The sequence below is a fragment of the Ochotona princeps genome, chromosome 14, assembly GCF_030435755.1.
Source record: "Ochotona princeps isolate mOchPri1 chromosome 14, mOchPri1.hap1, whole genome shotgun sequence".
NCBI lineage: Eukaryota > Metazoa > Chordata > Mammalia > Lagomorpha > Ochotonidae > Ochotona > Ochotona princeps.
Window position 1 is genome coordinate 53,699,997 of NC_080845.1, and position 17,104 is coordinate 53,717,100.

A 17,104-nucleotide genomic window follows, 5' to 3' on the forward strand; every position below is an offset into this window, starting at 1 on the left:
AAAATCTCCCTTTCCTGTATAATACCAACCATTCAACCTCAGCTTTAGGTAGACAGATACTTAACTTAAATTGGCTAAAAGCCATATTTATTTATGGATACAGAATAATTCAATACATGTATAAAATATGTTAGGATGGTATCAGAGTAGTTGGAGTATCTAGCGTCTCAAACATTTTTCACCTCTGCCCTCAATTCCCTTTCCTTTCTCCAGGATTTCTCCATCAATTATTCTCTTTATATTTTCCATATCTAATTTTCAACTAGACCTTTGCCTTTAGCAATAAATTATTTTTTCCTACTAAAAAAAAGAAAGGCCTTTCTGTTCTGAACAAGGTTGATTACAGTTATTTCTCGCTGGCTAAGTATAATTAAACATTCTGGATCTAACACACCCAACTATCCCAAGAAGAGTATGAGTGTTCAAAGAGGAAAGCAAAGCAGATTTAAGGAACTACTCAGGGGTGATTTCTGTGGGCTTTCTTTAACCCATATGTCCTGGGCTCAGAACTGGAGAAGCCTGTAAACCAGAAGTACCAACAGGCAAAGAAAATTGTGGTGAAAGTTGCAAACCCCAGGACTAGGAAAGGGGCATACAGTAGGATGGATACCTTGTTGACAATATTTCTCCTGCCCCAATCAAACACGATGGTTGGTCCCTTTCAGTAGTGTCAGTGCAGGACAAGTGTTGGGGGGATGGGTTTCCATGTCTGGCCTGTACATGGCATCAGATGACCCAGGTGATGCCCCCCCTTTCCCCCAGCACTGCACTGTTACAGACTAGGTGAGACCCCTAACTACAACTGGAGGTCCTGGGCAGCATTCCCCTACATGTCAGTGGAAAGGGGTTTTCCCACCACCATCAAGCAGCAAGACCCTTCAGCAGCCTGACGAGAGCATGGGAGGAGGATCTTAGGGAGGAGGGAGTTAGAGAAAGGAATTCTTTACAGCTATATAGGAGCTCACTGACCAATCCACACATGAAACTGGCCTACATTTGTCAAAGGCTAGACTAGAGAACTGAACTAAAGCATGGAGCAGCATTCAGGTTTTCGAGAGTGACTTCCAAGGAAACACATACAGATCCCAAAAGTACTGTGTGGCTCTGAAAACAACAAAACTATCACTAAAGCCAGTGTCCACATGCACACTGCTGGGGCTCACCCTCCTTTTGAGCTTGACTCACTGTTTAGTTGCAGTCATTTTCTGGATCTTTTTTTCCCCTCTCTGCACGGGAAAGACTGAATGACTTAAAAATACTGACTTGGCTTCTGTAAGCCTTAGTTTCATTCCATAAAAGAGGGTACTGATACTTAACTTGGCCTATTGGGATAAACAAGGTGAATAACACAGGGATCCTACAAAGCAGGATGTACTGAGTAGATGTGCCACTTTTCGTATTACCTCTTCTTGCCAATGTCCCACTTCCACAAAAGGATCTGAAATGCTGGAGAGTTCGGGCTTCTGAAAAAGACAAAAATTATCTTTCCTGTGGTTAATGCTACAGGGCCTTACAACTTGCTGGCCGAGGGAAACAGTCCATGCTTGGGATGATAGCACATCTGAATTCTCAGAAAGACTCATAGTACAATGGAGTCCTGCAACCAACCAATTACTTCATGTAATGAGAAATGCCTCAGGATCTCTGGTTAGCTTCAAGTTTATGGGGTTGATTTATATCTGAAATGAAGATTGTTTCATGTCAGATCTCTTTTACTTAAAGGCAAAAATAAAGCACAATGTTATCTTGCAACAGTTACTTCTCTGATGATTATTTCTAAGACCTTCAGAGCATTTACAATAACAGAGTCGAGCAGCTGTGCTTCACACAGTACGGGCATGGGCAGGGGCAGAAGAGCCATTCACTCCTGTATGATTCTGACCGGCACCTTCAGGTTTTCCTCTGCTATAATTCAGGAGCGGTTTCTATCAGGTTCCAAGATGCACACGGACTTCAGCAGATGCTTTTTCCCACCGTCTCTGTAGTAGAACGCAAATTCCCAGTTTCTCTTTAGTGGAAATGAAAAAAAAAAAGTGACCTAATAAAAGTAAACTGACAAGAGTTTACACCGTCTTTACTTCAAACACATATTAAGGAATCACAGTCTTGTGAAAAAGATGCCAGGGCTTACAATTAGTGTTACATTGGAATTGTCACAGTTTAGCCTCTTAAAAAACACGCACTGAAAGGACTTGAAGGACTTGAACTGATTTCGTGCTACACATACACACTAAAAATGCAGTTAGTGTGAAGCAAAGAAATTACAATTAAAGTGTCTGCAGTAAGTGGAGAAGGCTTAACGGCTGCCTGTTCATAGAGCTAACAGCCACTCTACGCAGGAGGCTGTGAAATGGGGACGCCTCTTTCAATAGCCAGGGTGCATTTGTGGCCATCACTAGTTTGTGAAGGTCATCTACAGCTGTATTTGGTTATAGGGACATTAGTTAGGTGAGAGCATGAAGAACAGCTGTATTTGAAATCACACAGGCTCTCCCTGTGGCAGCCAATCAGAAATCTTGCTGACAGGTAAACTGGTATAGAATGAATGATCTTATTTAGATTAATTACTTTTAATGCTTTGCACAGGCCTGCTTTCCTGGTCTGTCATGATGAGAGCAAGTCATTTCCATTCAAACCCGGAGACAGAACATCGAAGCTTGATGACTTGATAAAATACATGACTGCACTGGCAGGGAATGTAAAATGCTTAGGTTCTGGGAAAATACAGCTGGTGGAGTCAGAGTCGGCCCCAGCGTTGAGTTCAGCCATGACGCTCTCTGGAAAACATGCACCCAGCCAGCAAGTCATGCAGACATTAGAGTTTTAACTGTGGCTCTGTCCTTATGATTTTGGCTCTTCATTTTCTGCTCAGTAAGAGGACAGATACATCCATATCTTTTGCCAACAAACTCTGAAATGCTCATGGGATCTTAATCCACAGGAGTAGAACACACTTATGTGGCTGGGCACAATTGCTTTCCTGCCTCTACCACCAACAGGAGCAATGCACGCCTGGGCTGACCCACTGTGTCTACAGGGACGATGAGTGAGTTAGCCTCTGCCAAGGTCAGCAGAGATGTGCAGCCAAGCACAGCCAAGATCAGCCAACTTGCAGATCTGTGTGCTTCTTGCCCCAAGGCTACAGTAAACTGATGCAGTCCCCAGGGACCCTGAGCCCTTGAGCTATCCCTTTCCTGCCTGCTGTCCAAGTCTTTTCTATAAACTAAGCCTCTGGCCACTTCCAAAGATACACGGGGACTGGGAAAGCCAGCGTAAAGACGCTCCAGACTTAAGGGTCTCAGAGTATTCCAGTTATAGAAGGGGTGGTGGAAAATACTTCCACCAGTGCTGTGGGCAGGCAGAAAAGCCTTTTTCCTCAGCTATATTGCCATAAATGTGACTAGTGCTACAGGAGAAGCCAGGGCCACAAGCAAAGTCTAAAACACACTGGACACAGTGTGTGTGGGCCAGTCCCCAACCAAACGTTTTTCTCTGTTGGTCTAAATCCAGACAAATAAACAAATCACACGACAGGTTTGGAGAAAATGGAAATCTTTATTTTTAAACACCAGTATATTTTCAGGCTGTTTTAAAAAGGAAAAATCATGTTATATTAGTTCAAAACTATGCACCAAAGCATATTTATTTAAACTCTAATTTTACAAACACATAATGAAAGAAACATATTTTATAAATATCTACTCAGAATAGGCATTATGAAAAAAAAAGTGTTTAAAAATAACAGCCCTAGATCTCCCTCTTTAAATCTATAAAATTCCCATACAATTCATAAGAATTCTTCCTCAAGAGCCAAAAATTCCATTTCACAAGGCCAAGTAAATTCTCATCAGACACAATCAGAAGTAATACGAATATTAAAAAATGTAAAAGTTCTGTACAAGGGAAATACAGATAGAGCACACGGGTAAATCTCATTACCATACATGCCACTTTTGTTTTAAAAATATTTTATAAAAACTGCCATTTAAAACAAATGAGTGTCCTTCCCTGACTGTGGAAAAGAAATCAGTCCTCACCCCCGCCCCTTCCCTGCCTAGGCGACGAGGCTCCCACCTGCTGGAGCTGCGGAGCTCAGCCACCGTGCGTTTCCTGAGCAGGGGCTGGAGCCACATGTGAGGCCCACATCCTCTCTGGCAGTGCTCTGTTCTCTAGCAGGTGATTCACTATTTTTCTATTCACTTAGAAAACTTCTTTGGGATCGTAGAAGACAATTACTCACAAGTGAAAGCAAGATCTGGAATGACTTCGTATTGCTCTATCCAATTAAGGATACGTGCACGGTGTAATTCTGGTGACTGAATTCTGGAAGCCCAATCGCTGGAGACACATCATCACCTACCCCAGTGAAACATGGCACAGTCCCAAGGCAGACCTGTCATCTTTTTTCTTCTGGTCCAAGCGGCACTGCTGCCTGCAGCCGTTACTATTGTCTCTTCTGACACTTCTTCTGGAAAGAGCTCTTCAAAAAGGTGCGGTACACAGGGTCATCCACATACTCATTCTTAAACCGGGAGCTCAGTACTCTTTGTCTCTTTCTCTCGCCCTGGATGATGTCTGCTCCGTAAAATGTGTCTTCAAATCGCATATCAGAGGCTGTGGACTGAGAGCAGTCAGTGTTACTGGCAGAAGGACACAGCATTTGATCATCACAGGAATGGTCAGAGATCCAACTCAGTCTTCTGGGGGAAGAAGACAGAGGTGAGGATCGCCCACTTAGGGTAGAAAGTCCCCACGCAAGGCTCTGGGTTCTTCCTCACCTCTCCCCACCTGCTTCATTCTAGCAGGGAAAGGTGGTTTTATTTAGCACCACTTTCTCTGGGATTTCCAACCTACTGCCTCATTTTCCACCCGCAGAAAATCCCCCCAAAAGAAAGCGAGATTAAAATCTTCTTGGCTTAACTCTCTTCACCCTCCATCTCCCCTCTAGATTCTGTCCAAGTTTCTGACAAAGTCCAGTCATCTCTAATTCACCTCTATTCCTTCTGACTGTTGAAAGATGGAGCATTAGAGAGAGAGGAGGGGCAGGGAGAGAGAGAAAAGAAAGCAAGAGATTGGGATCTGCTCGTGTGTTCACTCCCCAATGATCACAGCATCCAAGGCTGAGCCAGGAAAAACCAGTAGCTCCACGCTGATGCCATACGAATGGCAGGGGCCAAGGCATTCAGGCCATCATCACTGTCTCTTTCCCATCAAGGATTCTTTCAAGATGAACAATATCAGGGCCTGTGTACAAGTTTCATATTTCCACTGCCAAGTTGCATGCCTAGCACACAGTCACTGCTGAGTGAAGGCAACGCAACTTCTCATGCAACACTCAGGGAGAGGCCAATGTTACAGCAAATCACTGCTTTTGCTTCCTATTTCCCTATGTTGGCTTCTAATTGCATTACTAACTGGTTTTCACTTAAATGCATGTCTTTGATGGCATCAACACATGGTGCACTTTACTGTGTGACCAAGACTCCCTTCCTGATTGACAACAGAAGCAGCAGTCCCACTTTTAGTACTTGAAGATGCACACGTGGTCCACAGGGAAGGAGAAAAAAAGACAAGGGCATAGCTGCAAAGAACACTGACAACTAAAAATGGACCTCATTGGACAGCTGCGTGTGTGTCCCCTGCTGGTTTGTGGGCTGGAAAAAGGCCACCTTTTATCCAGGGCAAAAGGCCACCTCCGGCGTTCCTGCACCACCTACTTTCTCTCCAGAAGAAAACTAAGAGCTGTGGCTAAGGTTGTGTACCCTCTGCCTTTGGGAGAAAACAATTTGTTTCATTCATCTTGGCAAAGTACCTCCTCCTCTAAGTAATCTTTCACTTTTATAAGTGCTAAAGTTATCAAAGGAGAAAATAAAACACCTCGGAAAGTACTGCCACTGTGCAGGAACAGCAAAAGTCAGCCTCTTGAATACAATAATAAAACCAATTTACCAGGAGCTCTAGTTAATTATGCACGTTGCTATGGTTATTCTGTGAGACAATAAAAGGTAATGGTGCCGTTTCTGAAGTGAGTGGAGATGAACCAGGCACAATAACCGAGGAGGACTGCTGACTCCTTTGAAAGACTCCTCCCCCACCCCAGCAGTGCGTGTCTGGGCCTCCTGATGAGGGCTGCTAACCTACCCACTTCAAACACAAAAAGGCTGCCCTCACCATAAAATATCTTCCATCAATGAGTTTTCCAATTAGATTTGTTTCACCAACTGGAAAAAGATAGCAGTCATGAACTGACTACCCAGGGCCACAGGTTCCACAACAAGCTGAAGGAAAAGCAGGCCAGCTACATTAAGAGCACAGTGACTTCAATGTGGTGACGAAAGAAAGGACAAGCTGGATTTATTGGCTGTGTGCCTTTGTTCCTATACATAATATTTATACTCAACTGTCTGACACAACACAGACCCTAATATGTGCTTCTGATGTGTATATTTTGGCTACTCTTTCTTTATTACAATTTTTTCCCCCTGAGAATTAAAAAGTTGATACACTTGTTCAGGAAAATGTAATTCAGAAAGCTCAAGTGTGTGAAGATAAAGCATGCTGACATGGGAGCCAAATCTATTGTGATACAGAAAGACTGTGATCAGAGCAGAAGGCAAAGAGATGTCCTATAATGTGATTGATCAACATGATTTGAAATCTAGAGGATTCAGCAGATAGGATGCTAAGCTACACATGGATTAGCTAACCAAAGGCCTAAGACCTAAGAGGATCCCAGAAGGGCATCTACTCTATTTCTCATCCTCTAAACATTCAGGAAGCAAATAAGAAAGAGGAAGTCCATAAAAGATAAAATTACAGGATCAGAGGCAGCAGCACCCATATTTTGAATAAGAAAGTTCACCCAAGCTGTCAAGATCTTAAAGTGCTGACAAATTATCTAGTTCTGTTTTTCAAATCTTTGTTAAGATTGCACTATCTTTGCAATAGGAATATTAGTTTTCTCTCTCCTTGCAGTTAGCGTCTGGTGTTAATCTCTGCCCAGATGTGTGGGTGCCCTGCAGCAACAGTTCTCCTTGGGTGGATGGCATTCCTGCTTCTGTCATTTCCCTTCTGTTTACTCTGAAGGACTTTCCTAAAGTTGGTTCACTCCTGCTGCAATGACCCTGCTCTCAGGATCCTGCCTGACATAAAAGGAACCGAGTATACAACTGAACATTTAAGAAAGTCCTTGTTTTTTTAAAAGTAGTGAAATAACTTATAGCAACTCCATCAATCTGAAAACTTAGAGCATCATTTGTTTGGAAAAAAATTTCATTTTAGTCAGAAAAACACCATTCATTCAACTTTCTCTGTTTACTATTTATCATTTCATAGATGCAAGTAGATATAATTTTACTAAATGAGCAAAACTGATTTCATTTCAGGGTCCACTAGATATTTCATGATACAGTAATATGAAACTGAAATTACTGTGAATTATACTTTTTAGCAACTTCAGTTTTGGTTGTGTGTCCATGTTTATTTATATTTTAATGGCATGGACGGAGATGAAATTGACTTTTTTTTCAAACTCCTTTTGTATTTCTCCAACCATTATTTGAATTTAATTTCTTCTGTTATGAAAGAGAAAGCTTAGTTATAAACTGACATAAATATTAGTAATTTTGGATATAGAAGTGAACCAATGCACCGAGGCTCACAAGACTAGACACAAATACCCAGTCCCCTTTAATATACTATTGAATGCTTCTGTTTTATGTTGCTCCTACAGACAATATGGTAAAGATGGAATCTTAGGACTCTACACAGGGGACTAACAATGACTATTTCTCCATGCCAATAAAAGTAAATACAATGAGGTGTCATTTGACCTTATTAGAAGAACAAGAAGTCATTTGTAATAAGTTCTCTGCTTTTGGCCAAATTTGAGATTTCCACTCAATGAATGGATCTCAATAAGGAAAAAGTTGTATTTGTTTTCTTCAAAATAAATCCAAATGCCCAAGTGTCCTTCCTGCTGGACTTGGAAGTAGAAGGGAAAGGGCAAGACGTGACCTGGCAGATCCTGAGTGGCACATGCCAGCACTTACAAAACGAGCTTTCACTCTTTTGGGTAGCTCTTCATCTAAGGTGTAGATGTCCTCTCTCTTCATCGCTATCTGGGATCCATCTTCAAATTCAACCTAATGAGACACAAGACAGAATGATACCCATTGGGAAACAAACAAGTTGTGGCCATTCTTTAAGGGTGCCAATTAATTCCCAAAGAACAGAAAAAAACAAGAGGACCTACCAATAATCATCTGAAGTCTTATCAAACCAGAAACAAAGAACTCAAGACAGACCAAATGAATGTTTTGGTAGATATGAAAACCTTATTCTCCAAAGCAAAAACAGAAAAGTAGTTACTGAAATGATTTCTTGGAATATGGTTTTGCGACAAATTTAGCAAGCAGACAGTTTAGGTCCGTTAGCCCCACTTGTTTGAATTTTTAAGAAGTGACAACTTAAAAGAAAAAACTGGACTTCTGTGAAAAAAGGAAAAACAGACAAAAATAATATTTACTCCCATAATAATTTCTCCAGATGAATTTTTTTCCACGTTACACAATTTAAATTTTCAAAGCTCATTTTTGTCAAATTAGACAGGCCAGAAAAGCATGTGTTTCTCATTTTCATAACATGTAATCACATCAGTGTGTGCAAATCACATTATCATCCAAATTGAAAAACCTTAAAATTATTTTGCTATCAACAAAATGGCAACAAATAATCTTATAATGGTTTCTTTAAAGTATTTTAGGGAATTTTGTAAAAGGAAAAGGTTATGATACTGGGCAACAGAATTTGACAGCAGGTGAGTTTAGGCTTGTTTAACACAAGCACTATTAAAAAAAACAGGAAAGTGGCCAGGCAGCATACCGAATTCAATTCAAAACTACTATGATACCTTTTTAGTCCTTAACTTTGTTTGAATGATTTAAGAAATGAAACTATGGGTCAGGCTGCAGTGTGCACGTTGTGCCTGTGGAGCCAGCATCCCACACAGGCATGTTTGTGTCCTGGCTGCTCCACTGGTGACATAGTTCAGGCCTGGGAAAAGCTCTGTAAGCCATGAGGGAGATTCAGATGAAGCCAGCGGGTCATAACTCAGCCTGGTCTAGCACTGGTCACTGCAGGCATATGAGGGAATGAATCAGAAGATGGAAGATCTCTCCCCTCTCTAACTCATTTAAACAATTTTTTAAAAAATGAAAATACCCTTGCATTTCTTGTCAGGGTTAGCCAAACAATGCAATTGTGCTATTTTTTCTTAATCTGCTAGATGTTGAAAAAATATTAAAATAAAGCTAAAATATAAAATTAAACTTCTGGGGCAAACTTTTAAACAACAGTCAAGACATCGCTTAGAACATTCACATCCCATTTTAGAGTGCCTGGGTTTAGGTCCCTGTAACAACTTCCAATTCCAGCTTCTGAAAACGTGCACGTGGGAAGCAGAGGTGATGGCTGAATTGGCAGGGTTCTTGACAATCACGTGCGAGAAGGGGACTTATATCCCAGTTTGGTTTTGTCATGGGTCAGTCTAAACAATTGCAGGCATTTGGGAAGCGAACCAACAGATGGAAGACAACTCTCTCTCTGCCTCCCAAACTTATTAAATAAAAATTCTGATAAGAAAAAATTAAACTTACTACCCACATACTGGCAACTTTTGGCAAAACTGAAAAATAGAATAGATTTAAATCTTAGTCATGGGAAAACTCTTACTCCTTTCAGAATATTCAAGGTTGGAAGGATTTTTCTTTTTCTTTTTAAAAGGCTTATGTTACTTATGTGAAAGAGTTAATACACAAGACAGAGAGAGAGAGGTCATCTTCCATCTGCTAGCTCACCCACCAAATGGCCACAATGGCCAGGGATGGACCAGGCAAAAGGCAGCAGCCTGGGCCTTCTTCTGGGTTTCCCACTCAAATGAGGGGGCACCAAGCACTTGGTCTATCTTCTGCTGCTTTCCCACCACATTAACAGAGGGCTGGATCAGAAAGAGTCGCCAGGATGCCAGCGCTGCAAGCAGTGTTTTCTTACTTTGATAGGAAAGTAAGACCTCTGATAGGTCTTGGCAGGATGGCTTCTTAATAGTTACTTAGCCCGAGCTGTCACTTCATTTACTCAGATTTACAGCATAGCTAGAACTACCATGCCTACTGTCTTTTGTTCTAGAAAAAGGAAAAGGCAATCATCAACAAGAGTATGCTGTGCTAGGACCGGACTGACCAACGGAGAGGCAATTCTTTAGTAACTGCAATCAAGGCAGCCCTTCCCTGGGACAGATCTGAGAGTAAGCTTCGGTCGCTCTCTCTATTATCCTTGAACAAACTATTTTTTTCCCCAACAAATATATTGACTGATCTATTCTGTCATTTGTAAAATGGAAGTCAGTAACACCTGTTTTGAAGGAGTACTGTGAGGGTCAAAAATGCACACGTTTAGGACACTTAGCATTATGTAATGCCTATTTGCTGTTTTAGTTTTTATAAATGTCTTTATTGATTTAATGGTGAATTTGAATAATTAGACATAAAACATAAAATGATCTCAAAATGCCACTTGGTTTAACAAGGAGATTTAAATTACTCGTGCTTAAGAGACGATTTTAATATTAGTCTTAACTTTTCATTGAGTCTATAAATATGCCCACAGTTTTATGATGATAGGCCATGACAAATTCAACTGAAGTTAACACTCTGATTACTAATTAGCCTGAATTTCAACAGACCCTCATTATGTTATTTTACTTTTTTGGTAGAAAATGGCTTTCCTACATACAGGAAGCTTCACTTTCATACTTATTATTTCATTAAATATAATTATTTTCTCTTGAATAATGTAGCAATGCTTCTTTTCTGGGCATCTCCAGTACTACCAGCCTGTTTTGTGATTTTTGCCTAATTCTTGACATTCTGACACAAATATAGGTCAACCACTTACTCTAATATAAACAATCCAAACTCGTCACTACTGCTAAAACTTTATACAAAGGAAAACAATCTTTACACACATTCTCTGACACACACACACACAGAGGTAACTTCCCTTAGATTTTTCTAGACCATGAAAAATGGTCTCTCCTCAGTTTTTCAAACTTCTTTGAACTCCTTTAATTATACTGTGCTGCAGTTCCTGATGCAGCATCTTATAACGTCCTCTTCCATTTAAGCCAACAGTCCTTATCAGTCTTCCCACCATTTCTCTGCTGAAAATGGCAGTCTTATCATTCTCAAGCTGTTTTTCAACTTAACAGGCCTGGACCTTCTTGCTTTTTCTCATTTTACTTCAATCTTCCTGTTTTCACTCCACTATTTAGTTTGAGAATGTTGCTTTCGGCCATAGCATGACTGAAAACACTACCATGTATTAGCCTTAATAAGTATGTCCTTTTCCGAAAGCCTTTATAAGTGAATATAAATGTACACATGCTGCTGCTTCCCTTATTAAACTCATTCTTATTTCTAGTACGAATGAAATAATTTCACTTTTCAATTGTATGCATGCTCCTCAATGCCAGATAAAATCAACTCCGCAGTGAACAGAATGGGAGCAGGATGTTTGAATACCGTGACACTCACTACCCACATCTGTACCAGGGTCCCTAAGTGTGGATTTGCTGAGATACCTGGTAGGATTATATATTTCTGGCAAAAGCCACTATTTTGGCTGCTGGCTGATGAACAGCCATCACTATCTTGGCTTAAGGTAGGAAACCTAAGAAAGTAGCCTATCGTTTCTTATGTCCAAAATGTACTAACAATTAAACATTTCATCAAATGTTATTAAGTTTTCCCAGTGTCCAACTTGGCAATAAGACTCCAAAGCCTGGGTCATTAGACACCGTCTTTTTCAGAAAGCACATGGCATCCCATGTTCAGGTGGCTGATCAACAGCACACCGAGTGTCTGTCTCCCTTGGCTCTTCCTGCCCAACTCGGCAAGCATCAGAGAGAGCACTCACCTGGTACATATGGGCAACATTTGACCCAAGATATTTCGCCCCGTAGAGTTTGCCATCAGGCCACTTGACTTGGACAACTTCTCCCTCAGCAGGAGGACCCATCTTCACACAGTCCCGGCTCTGCGGAATAAACAAGATAGGCTTTTCAAGGAAAGTGCCTAAGTGACTGCATTTAGAACTTGGCAAATGATGAACTCCTGGCAATTAGAAGGAGTTACTGCCTCTGTGTTTTATGGATTATGATCTTGCATGGGTGTTCAGGGGAAAAGATACGAGCCAAAAGAGTACTTAAAGATTCAGTCTGCATCATAAAGTTGCGAAGGAACCACCATAATCCAAGCAGGAAAAAAACAGCAGCATTTACATCTGCTATTTGACAAAGAACTGTTCAGGGGGTAACTAAAATATGCATTGAAATTGCTTTAGCTGAGGAATAGAGCAGCTAATGATTTATAACACCTGACATTTATATGGCATTTTCCAGTGAATGAAATGCTTTAGCACACATCTCACTGGATCCTTACACTCACTCCATGAAGTAAGGAGAGATTAGTCACTAGCCCCATTATACTGAAAAGGAAACTGAGCCTCAGAGGAGGTTCTCTCCAGGCAGAAGGCTCTCTGAAGAGAGAAGTTAAAGCAGGAGAGAGACGAGGACATCCGGGTGGGAGAAGGGGAGGGAAGCAGCAGAGTGCCACTGAAGCTGGTAGGATGTGCAAAAAGCACCAGTGACAACAAGCAGGTGTGCCGGAAGGCAGCACCTCCAGACTGCCGCGCCTCCCCATGTAGGACTCAGCTGCTGGCAGGTGCCACAGAGTGCCCAGCTTACTCCCACACGCCCTCTTTTGTGGCATCCATAACTCAACAGTCCTCTCATTTTATGTCTTTCAGGAAGGCAGAAGTTCACAGCATACATCTTTCTTTCTTTCATTTTTTTTAAATGATGGTAGGATGATGGAAGTGCAGGTAAAATCTCAAAACTTTGCATACATGGTTTGTAAAAATTTGTAAAAAAATTTTATGAATATGACACAATTCTAATACAAAGGAATTAAATTGTTGACTACTTTGTTAAATTTTTTGAATGTTTAGCAATTCATGATTTGCTAATACTGGCATTTTACTGATGAGGCCAATCTGACTGATTGAAATGCACACTTGACCAATCAAGCTATAAATGCAGCCTGGAACATTCTGATGTTTAAATGAGAGGCACACACAGAGGAAATATTCAGTTGTTTATGACTTGAAATCCACCATGTATTACTTTTTATTATTAATAGAAGCTCTGCATTATAAAGGAGCAGCCATTTTATTGTTTGTTTAGCAGTATACATGAATAGACCCGCTGTTCATTTTTCTAACCGTGGACCATTTTGCCACTTAGAGCTATGGGCAAAGAAAACATTCATGTGCTCAGAAGCACTGTAGAACTGACATTTTGCATCTGTGTCAGTCAAAAGTCAAATGAACCAAGTTTATCCTTCACCTTCATAATATCTGACCTCAGGGAATGCAGAGCTGAACGGGCAGGTGGCAGAAGTGTAATCTGTAAACGCCCACGGGGTTTAATCACCTCACCTTCCAACTCTTTTTGAAGATGTGGGATCTGGGATGAGGGAAGACATACCTTCTAGGTACATACTGTCCTATTAGCTCTGCATGTCACTTGGACCCACAACCCAAATGCTCTGGTCACGGAGCTGTTGGGCGTGTTAAGGGGAAGAATATGGTGCTTCCCTCTGTGAAAGTTCTCTTCCATGTGGAGAGCTCTGCCCGGGCAATCTCTCAGGTCTTTTTTTTTACACCTCTAAGTTTCTCTAATAAAGACTACAGAAATGACCTTAATTTTATTCCTGAACTCTGAAGGAGACTACTTCCCTAAATGATATGCCACTGTACCATGTGGCACCACGGCAAATTCACAAGAGGTTACTGTGGTTTACCTTTAAATTATTTGCACCTAGTACTGTTAGAAACCATTTCTCTTCACATTGGGGCACTATAAAGTATATGGTAAGATATTAAGAGCACTGGGCCCAGTGTGGCAGCCTAGCAGCTGAATCTTCGCCTTGCAACCACCAGGCTCTCATTTGGGCGCCGGTTCATGTCCCAGATTCTCCACTTCCCATCTAGCTCCTTGCTTGTCGCCTGGAGAAGCAGTAGAGAATGGCCCAATGCCTTGGGAACCTGCACCTGCATGGGAGACCCAGAAGAAGCTTCCTGGCTTTGAATTGGTTCAGCTCCAGCCATGGGAGCCACCTGTGGAATGAACCAGCTGATGGATCTTTCTCCCTGTCTCTCCTGCTCTCTGTAAATCTGCCCTTTCAATAAAATAATACGTCAGTAGTACGTCAGGGGACTATCGGGAATTATATTCTCCAGTTATTTTTAGGGGAAAAAGTCAAAGCATTCCTTTGTAACTTCAGTCTAATTTTATAGATTTAACCTTCAGTATAAGTTTAGTAAGTTTTAGAATGTAACTTTCCCAAACAAATCCTGACCAGCAATTGTAGTGCCATACTACTACGGTGAATTAATGGTCATACAAATGCGGCCTAAACAGTACAAAAAGTACTTTATCGATTACCATAAAAATATGGCTTTATCAATAACTGAATATATGTAGTATTACCAACAGACAAGCAATTTTTACTTAAAGAAGAAGCAGTGGGGCCATAGCGTAGCAAACTAAACCTCCACCTGTGGTGCTGATATGCCCTATGGGCGTTGGAAACCCCACTTCAGACTCAGATCCCTGCTAACGGCCTGGGAAGGCAGCAGGGCAGTGTGCCAAGTCCTTGGTTGCATGTACCTATGTGGGAGACCTGAAGAAGCTCCTGGCATCAGATTGGTTCAGCACTGGCCACTGAAGCCACTTTGGGAGTGAACCAGCAGAAGGAAGATCTCTCTTTTGCTCTGTGTCTCTCCTTCTCTCTAACTCTGCCTTTCAAATAAAAACATTCTAAAAATTAAAAAAAATCTGAGATACATTTTCATATTTTTCACTAGATGTTTAATGACCCACTACTGATGACAAATCTAAACTTGGCATTGAAAGATCTGACCTCAAGTAACTTCTTGTAGCTTAGACACCATCAACGTTGCTCTGTACTAGCCATGAACATCAAAATCAGAAACTCTCACATCTGACCTTAGGAAACACATTTCAGTTTGTTTTCTCAGTCTTTTTGCTCTCATAACTCTTCCCTTACTCATAAAAAAAGACAAATAGCCAGCTACACAGTAAAATAAATTATCTTGTCAATTTCTACTTAATCAATCACATGGCATTGTTCTCAGGCATGGTGACTACCTTCCCAGGTCATTTAGATAGAAGTGGATATTTCATACAAGTTTACTTAGTATGCATAACTCATTATTCACTTCCAAGCTACATTCCAAATAGCTTTAAAACAGCTTACAGGAAAAACAAAAAGTGTCAATTCATGAGTTGTCGCACATTTTGAGTTTGCCCGAAACTGTTTAAGACCAAGTGGAATATAAAGTATTTAAACAGAAATGGAGGAAGGAGCATGAGCAGTAATGAAATGGAGTTGGCAGTTTGATATTTAGTCTTCCCCGATCCTACCAAAGTGGAAGCTTCTGGGTCTCTATGTAAACTGGGTAACCCTCAACTTTCCAATTGCTAACTAAGTAACTGTTTAGTGGCCATTTACCATGTGTGAGACATTGGAGGCAACAACCCACAGCTGACCGCACTAGAGCCAGAAGGTATCCTGCTCACACTTGGAGACCAGCTCTGCGAGGCAGGGGACTCAAGAGTCCTTGCAAGGACTGGGTTTATGTCGAGTACATCTGCACCAACTCAATCATTTCAACCACAGCAGAACCCAGATTTGGTTTGTAGATTGAGTTTCTAAGTAGGATTTCATTTGGGGGAAAAGTGTTGCTTTTGATACAAAAGTTTAGGAAAGGAGAGGATTTAGTTTGCACGGTCTTAATGCTATGTCTTCTGAGGCCTCCTGAGGCTCCTATCTCTCGGCTGCCCACAACAGCCATGGCCTATTATCTCACCATGGGATCCCAGTACAGAGGGGGCAAGGTTGAAATACAAAGATGCTCAGCCTGCCACAGCTCTGTTATGTGAATGATTTTTTTTGCAGCATTTTAGAATTTCAGGTCAGTTATTTGAAAGGATGCAAAATATTGAAGAGGTCCTTCTTCATACAGTGCTTAGTGTGTTACTGGAGCAGGTAAATACCATTGCTGGAAAGTTACATGCATCAAGACTGTGACTAACTCATTATTCTCAGCTGCTCTCTGGACCCTGCGAAACGGGGCTGAACATTCACCTGACATAAATAGCTTTTTGCCATTTACCGTAATGCCTCAAGGGATGTGTAAACTTGCCTAAAATCTACCAGGAACACTGGCATCTAGAGCTGCCAGCAAGACTGTAGGCACAGTACTAAGTTGATGATGTGAAAATTAAAGGCAGAAATAATACTGACAAGAAGGGACTTCTGCCCATGACAGTCACTTAAAAGTAAGATTGAGTCATCAACTCAGGTCAAGAGAACTATGTCATATTACAGCCCTGGAGTCTTGTGCTTCCTCCACTAACGAGTAAAGCCCACTCGGCAGTGTGAATATCTGAATTCTAAAATTACTGTTCTTGAACTCTTACTGGGTTCAACAAAGGGACAAACGGGACCAATAAAGCTGCTCTCAAATTTTACCTAATTATCATCATATCCCATGCTGTACACTTGATATGTATGAGCCACAGAGTTGGAAGCCCCATCTCTATCAGCCCATCCATACCAGATGGACACGGCTTCTAGTAGTTCAAGGGCAGATAGTTTGGCACCTCTGATGGTCCCCCTCAGGGAAAAAGCTTAAGTGACCTGGAGTACAATGATGTCAGCAGCTGAAAGCAGTCTGAGATAATCACCCACTCATTACTGGACTCTGGCAGGGATCAATAAGACTGACTGACAGCCATGCGATAATCACAGTGGCTATCAGTCATGGGTCTGTTAGCCCAGCACCTGAACTCCCTTCTTCCTTCAGCATCTCAGCGGGAGACAGAGCTGGCCTGCTATGCTAGACCTGAACAACACCAGAAGCCCCCATTCCCAGCTTCCCTAAAGGCAGACACTCACAG

The 17,104-nt window shown here is 41.4% G+C and overlaps 1 protein-coding gene across 6 annotated transcripts in view; it reads right to left on the reverse strand.

Annotated features, from left to right (window-relative positions):
• Window positions 1-3,743: 3,743 nt before the first annotated feature.
• Window positions 3,744-17,104, reverse strand: part of KDM4C (lysine demethylase 4C) — a 325,582-nt gene continuing 312,221 nt past the window's right edge. For 5 of the 6 annotated variants that reach the window (XM_058672446.1, XM_058672439.1, XM_058672441.1 and 2 more), the window contains 3 exons: window positions 11,974-12,093; window positions 8,052-8,144; window positions 3,744-4,621 (listed from right to left, as the gene is read on the reverse strand). In XM_058672446.1, the coding sequence (XP_058528429.1) occupies window positions 4,445-4,621; window positions 8,052-8,144; window positions 11,974-12,093 (390 nt within the window). In that variant the 3' untranslated portion in view covers window positions 3,744-4,444. Of the gene's footprint in view, window positions 4,701-8,051; window positions 8,145-11,973; window positions 12,094-17,104 lie in introns of all 6 variants that reach the window. The other variant, XM_058672440.1, reaches the window with a different exon arrangement.